The 15,820-nt window shown below is 35.4% G+C and overlaps 1 protein-coding gene across 3 annotated transcripts in view; it reads right to left on the bottom strand.

The window, feature by feature from the left end:
* The window catches only part of LOC136290425 (uncharacterized), a 20,218-nt gene continuing 4,398 nt past the window's right edge, over window positions 1-15,820 (bottom strand). For 2 of the 3 annotated variants that reach the window (XM_066184806.1, XM_066184798.1), the window contains exons 6-18: window positions 15,566-15,616; window positions 15,164-15,262; window positions 14,349-14,485; window positions 12,439-12,561; window positions 10,896-10,941; window positions 9,860-9,982; window positions 9,389-9,503; window positions 7,327-7,372; window positions 6,966-7,025; window positions 4,780-4,887; window positions 3,667-3,763; window positions 2,465-2,662; window positions 1-1,660 (exon numbers count right to left, since the gene is read on the bottom strand). In XM_066184806.1, coding sequence (XP_066040903.1) covers window positions 1,581-1,660; window positions 2,465-2,662; window positions 3,667-3,763; window positions 4,780-4,887; window positions 6,966-7,025; window positions 7,327-7,372; window positions 9,389-9,503; window positions 9,860-9,982; window positions 10,896-10,941; window positions 12,439-12,561; window positions 14,349-14,485; window positions 15,164-15,262; window positions 15,566-15,616 — 1,283 coding nt within the window. In that variant the 3' untranslated portion in view covers window positions 1-1,580. The remainder of the gene's footprint in view (window positions 1,661-2,464; window positions 2,663-3,666; window positions 3,764-4,779; window positions 4,888-6,965; window positions 7,026-7,326; window positions 7,373-9,388; window positions 9,504-9,859; window positions 9,983-10,895; window positions 10,942-12,438; window positions 12,562-14,348; window positions 14,486-15,163; window positions 15,263-15,565; window positions 15,617-15,820) is intronic. The other variant, XM_066184815.1, reaches the window with a different exon arrangement.

Consider the following 15,820-nt stretch of genomic DNA (forward strand, 5'->3'; position numbering starts at 1 on the left):
TATTTCAACTTTATTGTAACTTTATTTCCACTTGGAATGATTCCACAGTAAGAGGAAAAAGAAGCCGTCTCAGCAATGGCCATTTACAACAGCTGAATATTCTGATTTTATTATTTTAATACAAAGATTGTTCCACACCTTGAAAACAAACAGGAAAAAGATATTTCTATTTTTATTTTCAGAATTCAGAATTTTTATTATTAAGTTCACCTTCATTAAGCAGGCATTAATGCTGTTCCTATACAGAGTAAATGAACTGTAAGAACTCTGGTTCCATCTCTGCCTCTGATAAAAATAGGTTTAAATGCATTCCAGAAACTCCTCAGAGCTTCTTTAAAACAGTGTTTTAATTTGTCTGTGAACTGTTTTCCTTCCTGGGTCTGTTCATATAAAACAACTCATAAATTTTGTTGCTGCTTTCTTTGTTACTTTAGTTTTACTGCATCTTGCTTTCCGTGGTATGAAGATGTGAAACCATCAGGATGAGAATTCTCAAATTCCATCCAGATCTCAAAAAAAACCGTAAGTTAACACAAAAAAGTTCATTTGCCATCTGGCCCCAGCATATCTAAATAATACCAGGTTTTGGCTGCAAAGCTGAAGAGTTTTAATTAGAACCACTGAATGCTACCCAGCATCACAAGCAGGAATTGAATTTTAATCACACAGCTTCACTTAAAAAAATAATTTTTTTCCCAAGCTAACTAATTTACAACCATTCAAAACGTTTTTTCACCCTCCTACAAAAGTAGAAGTCATTAATACATAGACATGTACATTCAGTCAGAACCAGTGCGACTTCAGTTGGAAAAAAGTTCCTGTTAAAAGAGCCTGAAGAACAGTGCAAGCCAGCTTTCATTTCATTCTCATACTGGCAGGACAAAAGACAAAAGATACTTTTGCCACCACATCAGTGCCTCTTAGCCAGAGCCTGGTTATACCTGTTGGGATACATCTCTAAATTTGCAAAACATACCTAACTTCAACTAACTTTGCTGAAGCCTCTGTGCTCCCTAAATCCGCTATAATCCAGGCACTTCTCATCTCAGCATGGGACTGACAGTGCTTTTTATTATTATTTTTAATCTTATTAAGAAAAAAAAAATGTGGAAACCTGTTCATAACCCTTATATGGGAAAGGGTTTTTGATTACAAAGGCTTTTTATTCAGTCCCAGCAGCCACAGGGAATGACTTCCCTGTGGAAGTATCTGTTGCAGGATGAGTTTGTACTGCTGAGTGCAGTAGTTCAATCTGCTGATAATTCTTTGTAAAAGAACCAACAGTAAGAAAACATCAGACTGCCAATGTACAGTACATAATAATCTTGAAGAAAACAAGTTACCTGTTTTAAAAAGCTGTTCTAACAGAAACATGAGTTTTACAACCTTTCCACAATACAGAATTTTCAGCTAAAAGGAGAAATAAATAACAAGAATATCAAAACCAAGGCATTAATTTAATTTAAAAAACACTGTACAGAACTTTAACCTAACAAAATAACTCCACTGAGGTAAAATGAAGTAAAACAACAAACTTTCAGAAAGTAAACATTGCTAGACTATCTCTATTAAGTACCATGTCACTGTGTGCTGCCATTGCTTGGTCCCGTCAGAGTTCCACTTTCAGTCAGGATCCTTATAACATTCGGTATATCAATTCCTTAGTTAAAGGCAAACAAACAAAACCAGAAAATAAGCATTTTTTATGGTAAAATTCACTTCAAAACACGAGTTATACTGAAACATTCAGATGCTGAGATGAGTTTTGGATCCTTCCTTATTTAAAAAGAAAAATAACTTAACTGAGAACAATCAGTATGTGCCTGGAAACTCTTAAGATTTCCCACAATGTACTCATCCTCACTGGGTTTTTTGACCCTTATGATTCGAAACACACTCTGAGAAGCTTAGAAACATACACAAGAAACTTCTGAAGAGAGAGCAGTAGTTGATGGAAGATGTGGGAAAGTTTAATAGCTGACACTTACTAGAAAGTTGCAAGCAAAAGACTACTTGTCTCTGATTCATTATTATTTCTATGTTACTGTGCAAATGCACTTCTTTCAGGAACTAGTAAATAAAAAATTCTTCACTGTTGGTATTCACAAAACTAACATTTCTCCTCTTATAGCAGAGCGAAGATTCTCATTTTCTAATAACAATATACTTGGTTTCAGTTTGCTGTCTCTTGCCATGTATATGTTACTATGCAAAAATGAGAGAAGAATTAAAAAAAAAAAATCAGCAATTATTAATGCACTTATGGGAAAGCAGCTATTCTGAATTACCATTCCTAAACTGGATCCTGCAGAAGTTAAAGGCTGGGGAAAAAAAATTCTCTTCAACCCTGCTTAATACCTCAAAGTTCTTCGACCCATATAAGTCCTTAATATTTCACAGAGCTAATTAATGATGTTATGTATATTTTTATATATGTGTGTGTATACATGTATATGAAAATTACCTCTGAAAGCTGGATTTGATGCTGCTATTTTGTGTAGGGTGGCAGTAATTTCCTCAGCATTCATGTTTCTTACACTGTTCAAAAATTCAGTCGTTATGTTGTTCTCATATGCTGTTTCCAAAGAGCCAGCTGAAAAGTTCTGGGGCTCATCTTCACTGACGGGTAAGAACTCCTTAGCTGATTGGCTGCTTGAGTAGCCTAAAGAAGGGAAATACTGTTTCAGTAAGACAGGATTCTGAAGAGCCTTCATTACTTATTTCTCTAAATAGGGCTTTTCAAAACAAGCATTTCCAGTCTGGCAGAGCAGCATTGCTGGTACAGTTCACATCTGATTTTGCTACATTTTCAAACCTGCAAGAGTCAGGAATACTTTCCAGTTACAGAAAATCCTGGAGAAACAAGGGTGGGGGGGGTAGGTGAAAGCTATTTATTTCCATTACGCTTACAAAAGTGGCATAAAAGTTTCAAATCTCACATATTCAAAGCCACTGCACTTTTTTATTTAACACTGTAAAAACTGATGTTTTCAAAAGCTAAACTTTCTAGAAAAACTAGAAAATTGACACTGAACAGAAAAAAAATCACACAAAACAGTTCTACTAGTATTCTGGGTATCTTGCCTTTCCAAGCATAGGATTGTACTTCCTAGGTTTAAGAAAAACAGCCATTTGTTTCTATCAGAAGAAAATGACCTCTAAGAAATCCAGGATTCTTTGAAAAATTTCATCAGAAGTACTGAGGCCAAGTAGCCGGAGTATTCAGGTATTAAAGAGAATTATCCATCCTCTCCCACGTAACTTTCTACTACCATCTCGATTTGACTGAAACTGCAGGAAACATCCTCTCAGTCAAGAAGGAAAAAAAATATTGGGGGGTAATACAAAAGCCAAAGAGACTTTGAAAGTTCCCTTAGAAACAGTTACCTTTGAACACAGGAAAGTCAGAGTTGGTACTAACTCAATACCTCCCCAGATCCTACAGTTAAGTAGGCTCAATGTGTTTTAATAGTTTTCACTTTCTAATACTAGTAGAGGATGGGGAAAAAAACCCAAAACTATTAATTTATGCTACTTGACTCTGGCGTTATTCTGCTCTTAAGCACTGCTTTAAAACAAGCAGGAAGAAAGGCTTACTATCATTTATGCAAGGTTAAAATAAGTGTTAAAACTAAACCACATTAAAGACTGTAAAGCCAACATTACCAGTGTCAGAGTCAGTAATATCTGCTGAAGTTGGGCCAGGTTGTTCCGTGGAATATTCTAGTGCTGTTTCTCCATTATATCCAGCATCTAAGTGGTCCTAGGAGTTTAAAAAAAAAAAAAGTTTAAAATCTCATCAGGACAACCTTTTGGAACAATGAACTACTACATTTTTAATGATCACAAACCAAATAAAAGTATTTCTGCTACCCAATCTGAAAAATCACATATTTCTTAGCAAATCATAGGGCTAGTAACTTCTGTGTATACACTGGCCATCATATCTATGTCTGAGAAAGCTCTGTATTAGGAAATTAAGTGATACTCACTGAGCCTAATTCTCAACTTGTCAGATCTAAAAAAGAAGCATTTTACGCTCAAAACAGAAGATTTAGTTCAAAAATCACCAGTTGAAGCATCACAGTTTAGAATACTAAGAAGGCCTAATGTAGGAAAACATTTTGATCTTCCACAACTTGCAGGTTTGAAGCTATTTCAGCTAGAACTTGATTGTTTTGTAACATGTCAGCAGAGAAGAACCCGAAACACCTCCATATGTACTGCCTATGTAAAGGTAAGTCAGCCACAAGTAATAGCAGAGGGGAAAATCTGGGTTTCTAATAATGGAAAAAGAACAAGACCTCAGAAAGAACAGTCCAAAAAGTAGGACGAGAAGTTGTATAAGAAAAAAAAATTCATGTCACTGATGCATAATTACATGGTGAATGAAGTGAAGCCTAGGAGCAGAACAGGATACAGGAGTGTTAGGCAAGTCAGTAGAGATGAGAAAAGCTTAAGTTAGAATTAGAAATGGGCAAAAGTAGCAGAAAAATTGAGATGTAAGGAAAAGCATGGGAAATAAGTGACAAGATGATTTTTATTTTCTATCAACAACAACAAAAAAAGCAAGCACCGCTGAACTTATTAAAACTGATCAACAGAAAAGCTAAAATTTTACTGTATCATCACTACCAAAATTTATATATTTAATGAACAGAACTTACAATACAGTCTCCACAGCATTTTTGTTTTATTGTATCATCTATAATAATAAAAATGCACAATCTCAGGAATCTACAGGTTTGTAGAACAAAACCAAAACAAAATCTGCATTACTTCGTTTGATGCAGCCTGCTGACGATATTCCACCAGTGCATTTGTGAGAGTCTGCGTAACTTTCAGGATAAATGAAGCATCATCCTCATTCAGTATTTCAAAACTTTGCTAGGAAAAAAAAAATAAAAATAAACAAAACAACACACCATAAAACATCTTTCCTCAGAAAAACTGAAGTATCAAAATTTATAAACAAACCTGCAGGAACCTAATTTTCTCTGTGTCTCTACCCTTTTGTCAGACTTGAATGAAATTACAAAGCAAATAGAGTTTTTATTTTTAGTCCCCTAAATGGAGGGGAGGAAGGTAGAATGAAAGAGAATCCTAAGAGAAAGAAGATGCAGCTACCCAATGCAATAATTTGAAAAGGAATAACACAAAAATATGCCTAGGAATATATAGAAGAAAATGCTTTTCCTTATGTATTTTGATCTCCTGCCAAGATGCCTGCATACAAATGAATGTGTACACTTTCCCTAAGGCAACACAGTCATAACCCATTTCTCTAGAATGTAGCAAAAAAAGCCAGAATGCTACTGAATTTAAAAGTACATGCTGCCTTGCCTTACATTAACCTTCTTTTTCCCTAAAAGTCTGAGGAAAAAGCAGTCTTGAAGCTGGTACTAGTGAAGCTCTACTAGGGAAGCAAGTTCTAGCACCAACAGCACCCACAGAGAGGGCTACATGTGTCACCCTCCTTCTACACCAAGAAAGTTCTGCTGAAAACACTTTCTTGGGGACAAAGTGACAGAACCCCAGGGGCATCCTAACAGCTCAAAGTCTTCTGGATTAGAAGCAAACACCTTCAAACACAAGAGACACTGGAAAATAAGTAACAAAAACTTGGCATTAAGTTCATAAGAGACAGCATAATGGGGATTCTATTAAATTTTTAACACTAACAGTATTTCTGTCTCCTAGTTTGAACATGTTATATTTAATGAAGATCTTGTCAAAAGCTAGCTGGAAAAAGAAGACTAAATTGTGGCAAGAATATCTTTGCTATGAAGTAATAAAAGAAATATGGTATGGATAATTATTGGACAACTTTACAGAATATGAACAGCAAATACTAAAAAGACACCTGTAAAAATACTTTTCACCACATAAGAAACCTTTGAATCCAACAACTGCAGAAACACAATGCAGCTTTTAAAAAAATACTGTAGATGCAAAAATAAATGATTTACACACTTTACAAAACAGAACATTGTTCCAATCACATTCTCAACAGTCCTCTTTTCCTCTCAGAGGACAATCACACTAAGCAAGAAGATGCCTCAAAACTAATTCAAGTCTTATTAACAAGGTGTAATCTCTATACCTAATAATTCCCTATAAAAAAGGGGAAAAAAAACCATTATATGATAGTCAATAGTGCCTAAATTACCATGCAGTAGATCAGTCAAGCAAGTATCAGTAAAGATTTCCATAGAGTTTGTCAGTGCTTTTATGAAAATCACCATTTTTGTGTGCAAGACCACGTCTGTTGTTGATAAATCAAACAACAGGAAACTGACGGTTTTCCACTCTTACTGACCGTATCACTGCTGTCCATGTGTACATAATGCACATTTTCAACAACTGAACAGAACTCTGGTGTTCTGACACTTACTTTAGAGAGGCAGATTTTGCAGTTAATGGCACTCTGGGCCAGGGCAGTGGGGAGAACCGTTTTAAACACACAACTTGCATTTTATTTCTTAAAAATTCCTTCTTTCCTTTCTACATATCTCTGATATTTGTCTTCATGCTGCTTCTTTTCATTACTGAATTGCATCTTTCCAAATTCCTCATTTGAAAATTATAGACCAGTTATAGAAACAAAGGAGAAAAAAGTTTTAAAAGGTCATATTACCTAAACATGTAGTTAAGGAGTGAAGCTAAGATATAGTTGAAAAAAATTACTTTTTAATGCAAGTAATTCCTCTGACAGTAAACCAATACCTTGGCAAAAACAATGTCTAGAAACCTGAAAATTAACAGACACATTATAAATTCAGTGACATTCATTTTATTCTGAATCCTGCCTTCCGGCAAAATGGTAATCTGTTAGATCACCAGACTGCCACATTCTGCCTTTCATTACTTGCTACATTTTCGACTTAGCAAACCAGTGATTTCTTTTTTTAGTTTTTTAATTTGTTTTCCAAAAATTATCTTGCAAGGTAAGATTTAACACTCACCAAATAACCCAACAGTTCTTCTTGACTAGTGAATTCTTCAGGATTTGCTGTAAATTCTTCCTGTTCAACATAAAAAGAAAGAGGTCCTGAGATCTACTATATGCAGTAAATACAAATAAACAGTAATAATTATGGTTATTCTAAAATTCAAATTGTTTGTGCTGTTATGAAATGTGTGCATGAGTTTTCATAACAAAGTAGGGAAAAACCTTGTTGTTAATAGTTTTGCCTTAGTAACTTTGTAGCTAATTTATTGTGAATAATATTAATTTGAGTAAGCAAACACCATTGCGAATCACATATTAATTATTCCCCCAACTATTTGGAAACTGGAGTAACCCATTAACAGAAAAATATTCACCTGAGCTTCCTTGTTTTCCTCCTCTGATTGTTCATTGGTCTCACACCTAAAAATACAGTAAATAAAACATTCAGTTGACTGATCCAGCAAAAATGTGTAGCCAGCCAATAATAACTCATAATCAGTTTAAATTTCTGACACACTACTACTACAGTGGTTCTGACACACTTGGAAAGAAAGGTCACATTCCCTCAGAGAAATCCCAATCATCCCAAATCATCATCAAAATTATTTATGCATCTGGGGTTTTTTTTAGTGTGATTATCTAGCACATAAGCTCTAAAACCCAGAGTTAATAAAAAAGCTCGACATTAGTGGTAATAGCTGAGAGATTTTTGTACACATTGCAGTGAGACAAGGCTCCTAATTACAGCTGGATTTTTATCAGCACTTCACAAACTTGCCTTTAAAAAATTCAGCTACCGTGTTTTACAACACAGTCACACAAATAACGGGCATAAAAAGATTCCTACGGCTAATTATTCCTGTACCATATTTGTGCTGTTCTGCCATTACAACTACTACAGACACATTCCATCCCCTTGCAAGCCCAGGAACCAGGGCTGAGAGTGGCTGGGTGTTTCTTAAATTAACCAAAACCATATGACTACCAATCCTAAGCCCTCTTCTGCCTTGAAATGTTTCTTAAAAGTCAAAAGTTTAGTAAAAGCAGACAATAAAATAATTTGCATCTTCAGATGACTGTTTGTTCAGAAACTTTACAAAGAAATGAGGAGTCATAGAAATTTTCAGACAGATATTGCAGAATCTTTAAGTGGAAACAATCTGTCAGTGAAGATCTGATCTTAATTCTTTTAAGACACTATATATTGAGTTCATATCTTCTCAGTAGTTTCACAAAAAAAAAAAATAGTAAAGGAACAAGCTGAAGTCCTAATTTAGTAACTAACTTCCAAGTCAGTCTCTCACTGAAACACCTGGCTGCAAATAGTCATCCAGAATCCATCTGAACCAGATTAAAAGGAAAATATTAAGTGATATTCCAAAGGAAGCTGTTCTTAAAATTTACAAGTACAAGACTGCACAATGAAGATCAGAACCAGGCAGAAATAGACCTCAGCATCTCCAGATGTGGACAGTTGAGCTTTTACTTGTCTTCTGTTCTTCATATTTTCACAAACTAGTTCTGATTCAGAACTGTTAGTTATTTGAAAGCCAGTAAGTAAACACAAAGATTCATAAACCTGGACTTGAATCTGATTTCAAGTGATCATTTTCCGTAACAGTTGCTCCACAGAGACGCAAGTCTGAAAAAACATACTTCAGGAACATGAAAATTTCTCCTTTAACAATAAATAAGCAAAAGGTGTTAGCCCTCCATGTCTGGGAGAGATATTACTGGTTTAAAGGTAGAACACATTCCAAGGGAACACCATTAAGAAAAAAACAAGTAACTAAATTGTTGGAACAAAAGTCTTGCGTTTGGGTTGATGCCTGTATATCCCTTACCAAAAGCCCTCCTGTGGCTCCTGGTGCTGCACAAAGATGACCAATGCTGGAGATGTCCTCCTCACACAAAGGCTCACAGTTACTCAACTCACAACTCTGTTACTAGTAAGATGCTCACAAGCAGCAAACACAGTTTCACCATTTCAGAACACAGCTGCTCCTTTGAAACACTTTTTGTTCCTCCACAAAATAATTTGTAAAGAAGAGAGACTCTAACTGTTTAAACTATTACTGATTTGTCTTTCCCTTCAAAAATCAGTTCACATACTGCCCCAACTATCTGACATGAACCTGTAACAGAGGCAGTTTTAAACCATGAGGAAATGTTCTTTTTGAACATTTTGAGCAGCACATGACAACTATACCTTAAGGATAACAGTTAAATACAAAAGCCGACTGCATCCAGAGCAAAGTCTAAGGTCACTTTGCACACACCAGATTTTCTGTTGATGACAAAAGTTTACAGCTGAGCACAATTTCAGAAGACATGGATTTTACTCCGCAAATCCAGGGCAGACAATTGTCACGTACCATGTTTTCCTTTATGTTAATTTAAATGGGTTTCAAGGTGGTGATTTTTTTTTTATTTTACCTTTCTGAGTTGTTTCCTTCGCTGCTTTCAATAGCATTATTAGGTTCAACTGTTTCATCTGGTTTTGCCTTTTCTTTCTGCCCTTCTTCATCCTCCTCCTGAACACTATTTTCATCTAAAACAATAAAAAAGCATATGACGTAATGTTTTTCCAGTGTTTTAATTTTAAAAATATTCTAAACAAAGAATATTTCTAAAGACAACATGAATAAAACCTAAAGGTGGAAGTAAGATATCTCACGAAGAAGTAAAATAAAAAATCAGTAGAAGTAGAATGTTTTCTTCACAAACACTGGGATTTTTCCTTCCTCTGCCACAGACCCCAAGATCATCCACATAAACTATGCAAATTCATCTTTATAACTCAGCTGTGGAAGCCATGAACAGGCACATACAGTAGTAAATAACTCATGCACTGGTGAAAGTTAAAAAAAAACCCCAAACAATAAAAGAAATATTTTTTCCTCTTACCTTGGGTAGGGTCTGTCAGTTTCCCATCTTTATTATCTATTTGTTCTGCATCTGTTTGTTCACTAAAGGGCACATCCACATGCTGAACTTCACCTTTTGAAGGGCTGTCCTCTGCACTGCAAACTAAACAAACAGGCTTGAAATGTAGCACAATGGACATTATCTTAATAAAGGGTGGTTCAACTACTGCACTTCAATGTCACCTATCTCTGTTTCTGTGCAATAGCACTAACAAAGACGAAGAATAATTTTATAAGCATTATTACGTGACAGCATATTTAATACAAACTACAAATCAGCAACAAAGTTTAAAGTATTTTATAGGCTGGTTCTAATTACATGCTTGCATTTCCTAAAATATGCAAATACTATAAATGTAGTAGAATGCCACAAAATCACAAGCAAAATAAGACACATAAACCAACAGGTTACAGTCAAGAAATCCAATTTGAAAAGGACTCAACTTATTTCAGACCACTTTCCTAGATTCAAAACGGCAATTTTTCCTCTTCAGAGTACAACACTGCTAATTTAGACGATCTCTTTACTTCTATTGAGCCATTTTAAGGTACCATTTACACAGTAATATATATTAAAATTAAGCACATCAGTTTTAATTCAAATCTTTATTTTTCAGGCAATGAGAATCATAGCAAAGTTTAGCCATTTCCTCACGATGTATTTAGTCATACTGTGTGTCCACCTGGACAACACTGTATTACAGTGACTTTTAAAACATTAAACTGAATGGGGAAATCTCACACATGCCACATTTCTACAATTTTGTGAGTATCCATGGCTAGTAAAACAGGAAATATTCTTCCAGAGATAAGAGCTATAGCTGTGCTTTAAGAATTATGTGTGTCTTTCTGTATTGCAAATTAACTACGAGCATAGAGCCCAAATCTGCTCCTTTTGTCCAGTTCACCAAAATGCTGCCGTGTATCTGGCACTGCAGAGATTACCCTGGTCTGATTTAGATCAAAGGAGGACCAAATTAGAAATGGACACTTTGCACCCCAACGAGCACACTTACATTCTGGCCATTTCCTTTTCTTTGTTGGAACAACTGTAATAACAACCTAAAAATAAAACCCTTATGTTAGTTATTTTGTGGATAAAATTATCTCATAGAGAGTTCATCAGCATTAATTTTAACTTTTTTTAGGAATGTATGACCAGTAGTGTAAAACACATGTGTATAAATGCCTCAATGGTTATTCAAAAAGTCAGTAAACCTGGACACTTATTTGCCACAAATAAATTTATTCTAGAGCTTAGGAAAAAAAAAAAAAAAAGAAAATTAAAAAGCTGTTTTCAGAAGATGTAGCAGTAAAATTAAACCAGGTTACACACATTTTGTTTAAAAGTTCCTTAAATCAAGAATGGATTGCTATGGATGTAACAGACTACCTAGAAAAAACAAAAAGGTCTACAAAAATATAGATGGAAGCAAATATTTCCATATCCATGAACATAAATCTCAAGTAAAATGAAGTCTCAAGTCAAGAAGAAATTTAAGTAGGTCAAATGAAAAAGTTGCTGCCAACAGTCAGCTGATTTTCTTTTTAAGCAGAGGTTAAAAATTAAGGATGTGCAGACAGAATGGATTTGATAGTCTGAAATTTCTCCCATCTACAGCATTCATTCTTATAATATTCCCATACTTGTTTCTTATCAGAAAATGGTAGGATCAGAGCAAGCTCTAATCCTTGAGCCTAAGTGTGATAGTATCACACAGAAAGAAACATAGGCCTTTTTTCAGATGAGCAGGAGACTGCCAGCTTTAACACAGGAACCTTGGGAACTCCACTTTGTAAGGAGACATCTACGGGCACTAAGTAGTATTAGCAAGGGATCTTGTCAAGAAACACTGCATAACAAGCAGGATGCTGACAGAAATTGAAGTTGATGGAGAAAACAAATTTAATGCGTACCACGAAGAACAGCGAGCACCTCAACAAGCTCGTCATGAACCAGCTGGTGGTAAGGTGCACCTCAAGAAGAAACTTCACCAATACCCTGTCCACATAAAGGTATTATAAATAATACTGCAATGCAAGTATCAACAGAGAGCAATAGGAAGATATCTCCACAAGAATATGTTTCTAAGGGTGCAGTTCCCTAAGAATTTAAGCTTATGGTACTTCTGTGATCCCATAGCACTGCTGATAATCTCATGTCAACCTGCAAATTCCCACACTGCCATCTGTACTATCAGAAGTTTTACCTGGCTTCCCTGAGAATTGCCATGAGCTGCTTACAAAGCAGAAACTATTCAGGAAAGTTATAAAGGCAGTTTCTTAGCAGCAAAGAAACAACTTATTTTACACACACAGAGAGCTGAGAATAGATTAAATATTAGTATATATATTTTGTGTTATTTGTGCACTCAGATAGGGAAATTTTGTCTGGAATAATCCTGGAGGAATTACTAAAATGACAAAAATTCCTGTAATAAAGTTTAAAAAAGCCACATTTTCCTACCTTCCGAGGCAAATCCGTCCACTGTAACAGAAATTACATTCTTTGTTTTTTTATTAAATATAAAGCTTCTGGAATTCTTAAGAGAAACATACCTGTACTTGTTTTCTTCCTTCTTGCTTTTCAATTGTTAATCCAACTTGCCTAACTTTTTTGTTCAGTTCAGAGCCTCTACCCGTAACTTCATTAGATTGTGCTATCTCTGGATAATGCTCTCTCTAGAAAATAAATGCAAGTCCTTAAATCACACAACTCCTTCCAGACATTGCACAGTTAATAATCACGGGAGATAAATCAACTTATACATATACATACACATACTCATTAAAATGGTTACACACAGAATAATTTAGGGAACTGAAGCCACTTCTACAGCTCAAAACAGGGTTGGTACTGAAGGCTGAGCTGGTTGCACAAGTCTTTGCCTGCTTGGGTCTAAAAACCTCTGGAGAGAGACAAATCTCCGCCTTTCTCTGGACAACCTGCTCCAAAGCTTGACTGCCCTCACAGCAAAAACTTTATGACAAGTAGGAAAATCCCCTGCTTGAATTTATATTCCTGCCAAGAAGCTCCAAAAAAGGTCGGTCCTGCCTTCTTAATAACCTCTTCTGAGGTACTGGAGGGTTACTCTAAGATCCCTCTGACACTTTTTCTTCTCCAGTCAGAAGAAACCAAATTACCTTAACTTCTCTTCATAGTACAAGTGGTGCTTCAGCCCCCTGACTATCTCGGCAGCTCTCCACTGGACTAGCTCAATTTCATAAATAGCTTCCTTTCTGCAGCAGCACAAAACTGAACACAATACCCTGGATATGGCCTAGCAAGGATCAAGAAAAGGGGAATAATCACTTCCTTTGATCTACTGGCTGTACCCTTGTTAGTAGAGCTCAGCTTGCTGCTAGCCTTCACTGACACCAAGGTACACACTACTTAGCTTGAGCTTGTTATTCACCGGGATCCCCAGGCTCTTTTTTCAGCAGAGCAAATTTCTGCCATTTAGTCTCCTGCCTTTTCCACTACCTAGGGTTAATCCAGCTCACGTGCACGACTTCAAAGTTATCCTTCATGAATTATTATATTTTTATAGTATTTAAGAATTTCGCAGAGATGCAGCTAACAAGTGTAAGATTCAGAATTGCAGGAAACAGTTCCAAGTATGCAAGAAATGCAATAGCTGAGAACATCAAAACTCATCATGTACATCTGAATTAGTGACATGAAACAGCATGGTGTTTATGAACATCACGGCAGATTCATAGCAGCACACCCAACATTAGGCCTAAAGCTGCCCCAAAATACTATGTGAACTCAGCTGTCTATGACTTTGAGATATGTTGAATGTAACACCAATTTTGAGAGATTTTTATGGGAAGTATCAAAATACTTTTCAGCATATTGCTTTTTCAGTTTTGTTAAAAGCCAGTCCTAAGCCAATATACTCAAGTAAACATTCAAAGACTGGAGAGCCTCATTTCTCTAAACATATTGGAAATGACAAGGTGTTTGAATGTTTGTGAGCAGACACGAACCTCAAAAGCTTGGTCATAAAACAAGCAATATAACAGACATGTCTTGTCCCACCTCAAAACAGAATAGGAGTCGGGCTTTCTCTCCCCTGATTCCAAGTCAAAGTATCTAATAATCTAATATATATCACATTATCTAATATGCATCATGTTCATTTATAAATATGTTCCTTTTAAAGCATCTGAGAGATGGAAAACTTTCTTCATTGATCCCATTGTTTTACATAATACAAAAATCAGTCAAACATCTATTTCTTGTTCATTTTATCTATAGATTTCACTACTGGTTGACCAAAACAGAGTAAAACTCAGTGTCAAACAATGGACAGAGATACACATTGCTGATGAGAAGAATTTGTAAGTGTATTCATCACAGTTGCACTAAAAAATTGCAATAAAAAGATTTTCCCAAAAGCTAACTAATAAATTCTCTCCTTAAATCATTACATTAAAACAAACAAACAAACAAAAGAACTTACCAAGTATGCCAATCTATGCTTGGAGCCACAAACATGCATGAACATGCCACTCAATCCTGTTTTACAGTCGCATAGTTGACATTCATACAGAAAAGGAATGTTGTCTTTTGTTCGGTACTCTATTACGTAATTGAGCCCTGCACAAAAATAAACAAACAAACAAACAACTTAGGAAATTTTATGTTTGCTGGAGCAAATCACCAGCGCTGGTTGCAAAAGAACTGATCTTAAAGTGCTGACATGTAAGGAAAAGATTACTACTGCATGTCAAATACATCAGGGAAGACTTTTAGAACCAGCAGATATTTTTTCTTTTGGATGTCTAGACTTTTACAACACCAAAGGTATAAAAATAAAGATTTTAGGATGTCTTATGTTTACCACATAGGACTCAACAATTTTTTTAAAAAATAATTGCAACAATTACTTTTTACCCAATTAGAAGGAAATGTATTTTAATATATATCCCTAGTTGTTTTTTTTGTCAACACCTATCTCCCCTCCACTGGATGGATAGTTAAATTGCAGAGAGCCACACTGATTTTTGAAGTTAAAGTTCATTTCTGTCTTATCACTTTAGATTGTTTCTAGAGAATGTTGTCAATATGAGATATCTACCCTGGCCATGTTCCAGGCCAAATCCAGTGATTTTGTCACTATGATCTGTCACTTTCATACCATACTATTGGGTACTCAGTGTAACCATAAGAAGATTTTGTCACACATTACCTAATTTTACATTTTGAAAACCTGAACCATTCTCTTAAGAGGTAAATATCACAAAACCAAACAATTACAGCATTAAAAGCCCTCACCAAGTGCAGGTTCTGAATCTTTACATGTATTAAGCTGGTCTTCCAAAGTCTGTCCATTGAACTTTTCTGCTCCATAAACCTTCTCTGGCTCAAGTGGCACTGTAAGAAGTTCACATACAAGTGAATCCCTGCCCATACATGGTCCCCCATCACTTATTACGTCAGTTACTATAAAACATTATCCCCCCAGTCTTATTTCCACTCTTTTTAAAGTATTTGGGTTGCAAAAATTAAGTATTATTACAAAACATTACTGCATATTGAAAGTACAATGACCAGAAATCAATTCCCAATGACCTGCTAAGATCTAGACATCACTTGTAATCTTGTACCTCAACATTTTTTATTTCTTCCACTTTTTTTTTTCAGGGAGGTGTGGGGAGAGTTATTAAACATTCGTACCAAAATCAGAAAGTTTTGCAGGTGTTTTCCCTTTCTTCCCTAAGCAACTTCCTGTTTTAATTTAAAAAAAAAAACAAAAAACAAAAAACAAAGAAAGAAACGAAAGACAGAATCCGAAAGAAGTGGAAATAAAATTGTTAGTACAATTGAAAGAACACTTTGGTAAAATAACTAACTACTTTAGAAAAAAACTCTTTGAGCTTTTATTGATATGAGAAAACTAAACTATGTTTCGTTTAGAATGTGCTAAGAGGT

Source organism: Chamaea fasciata, unplaced genomic scaffold, assembly GCF_029207755.1.
Source record: "Chamaea fasciata isolate MVZ Bird 193981 ecotype frontalis unplaced genomic scaffold, bChaFas1.0.hap1 SCAF_1, whole genome shotgun sequence".
Taxonomy (NCBI): domain Eukaryota; kingdom Metazoa; phylum Chordata; class Aves; order Passeriformes; family Sylviidae; genus Chamaea; species Chamaea fasciata.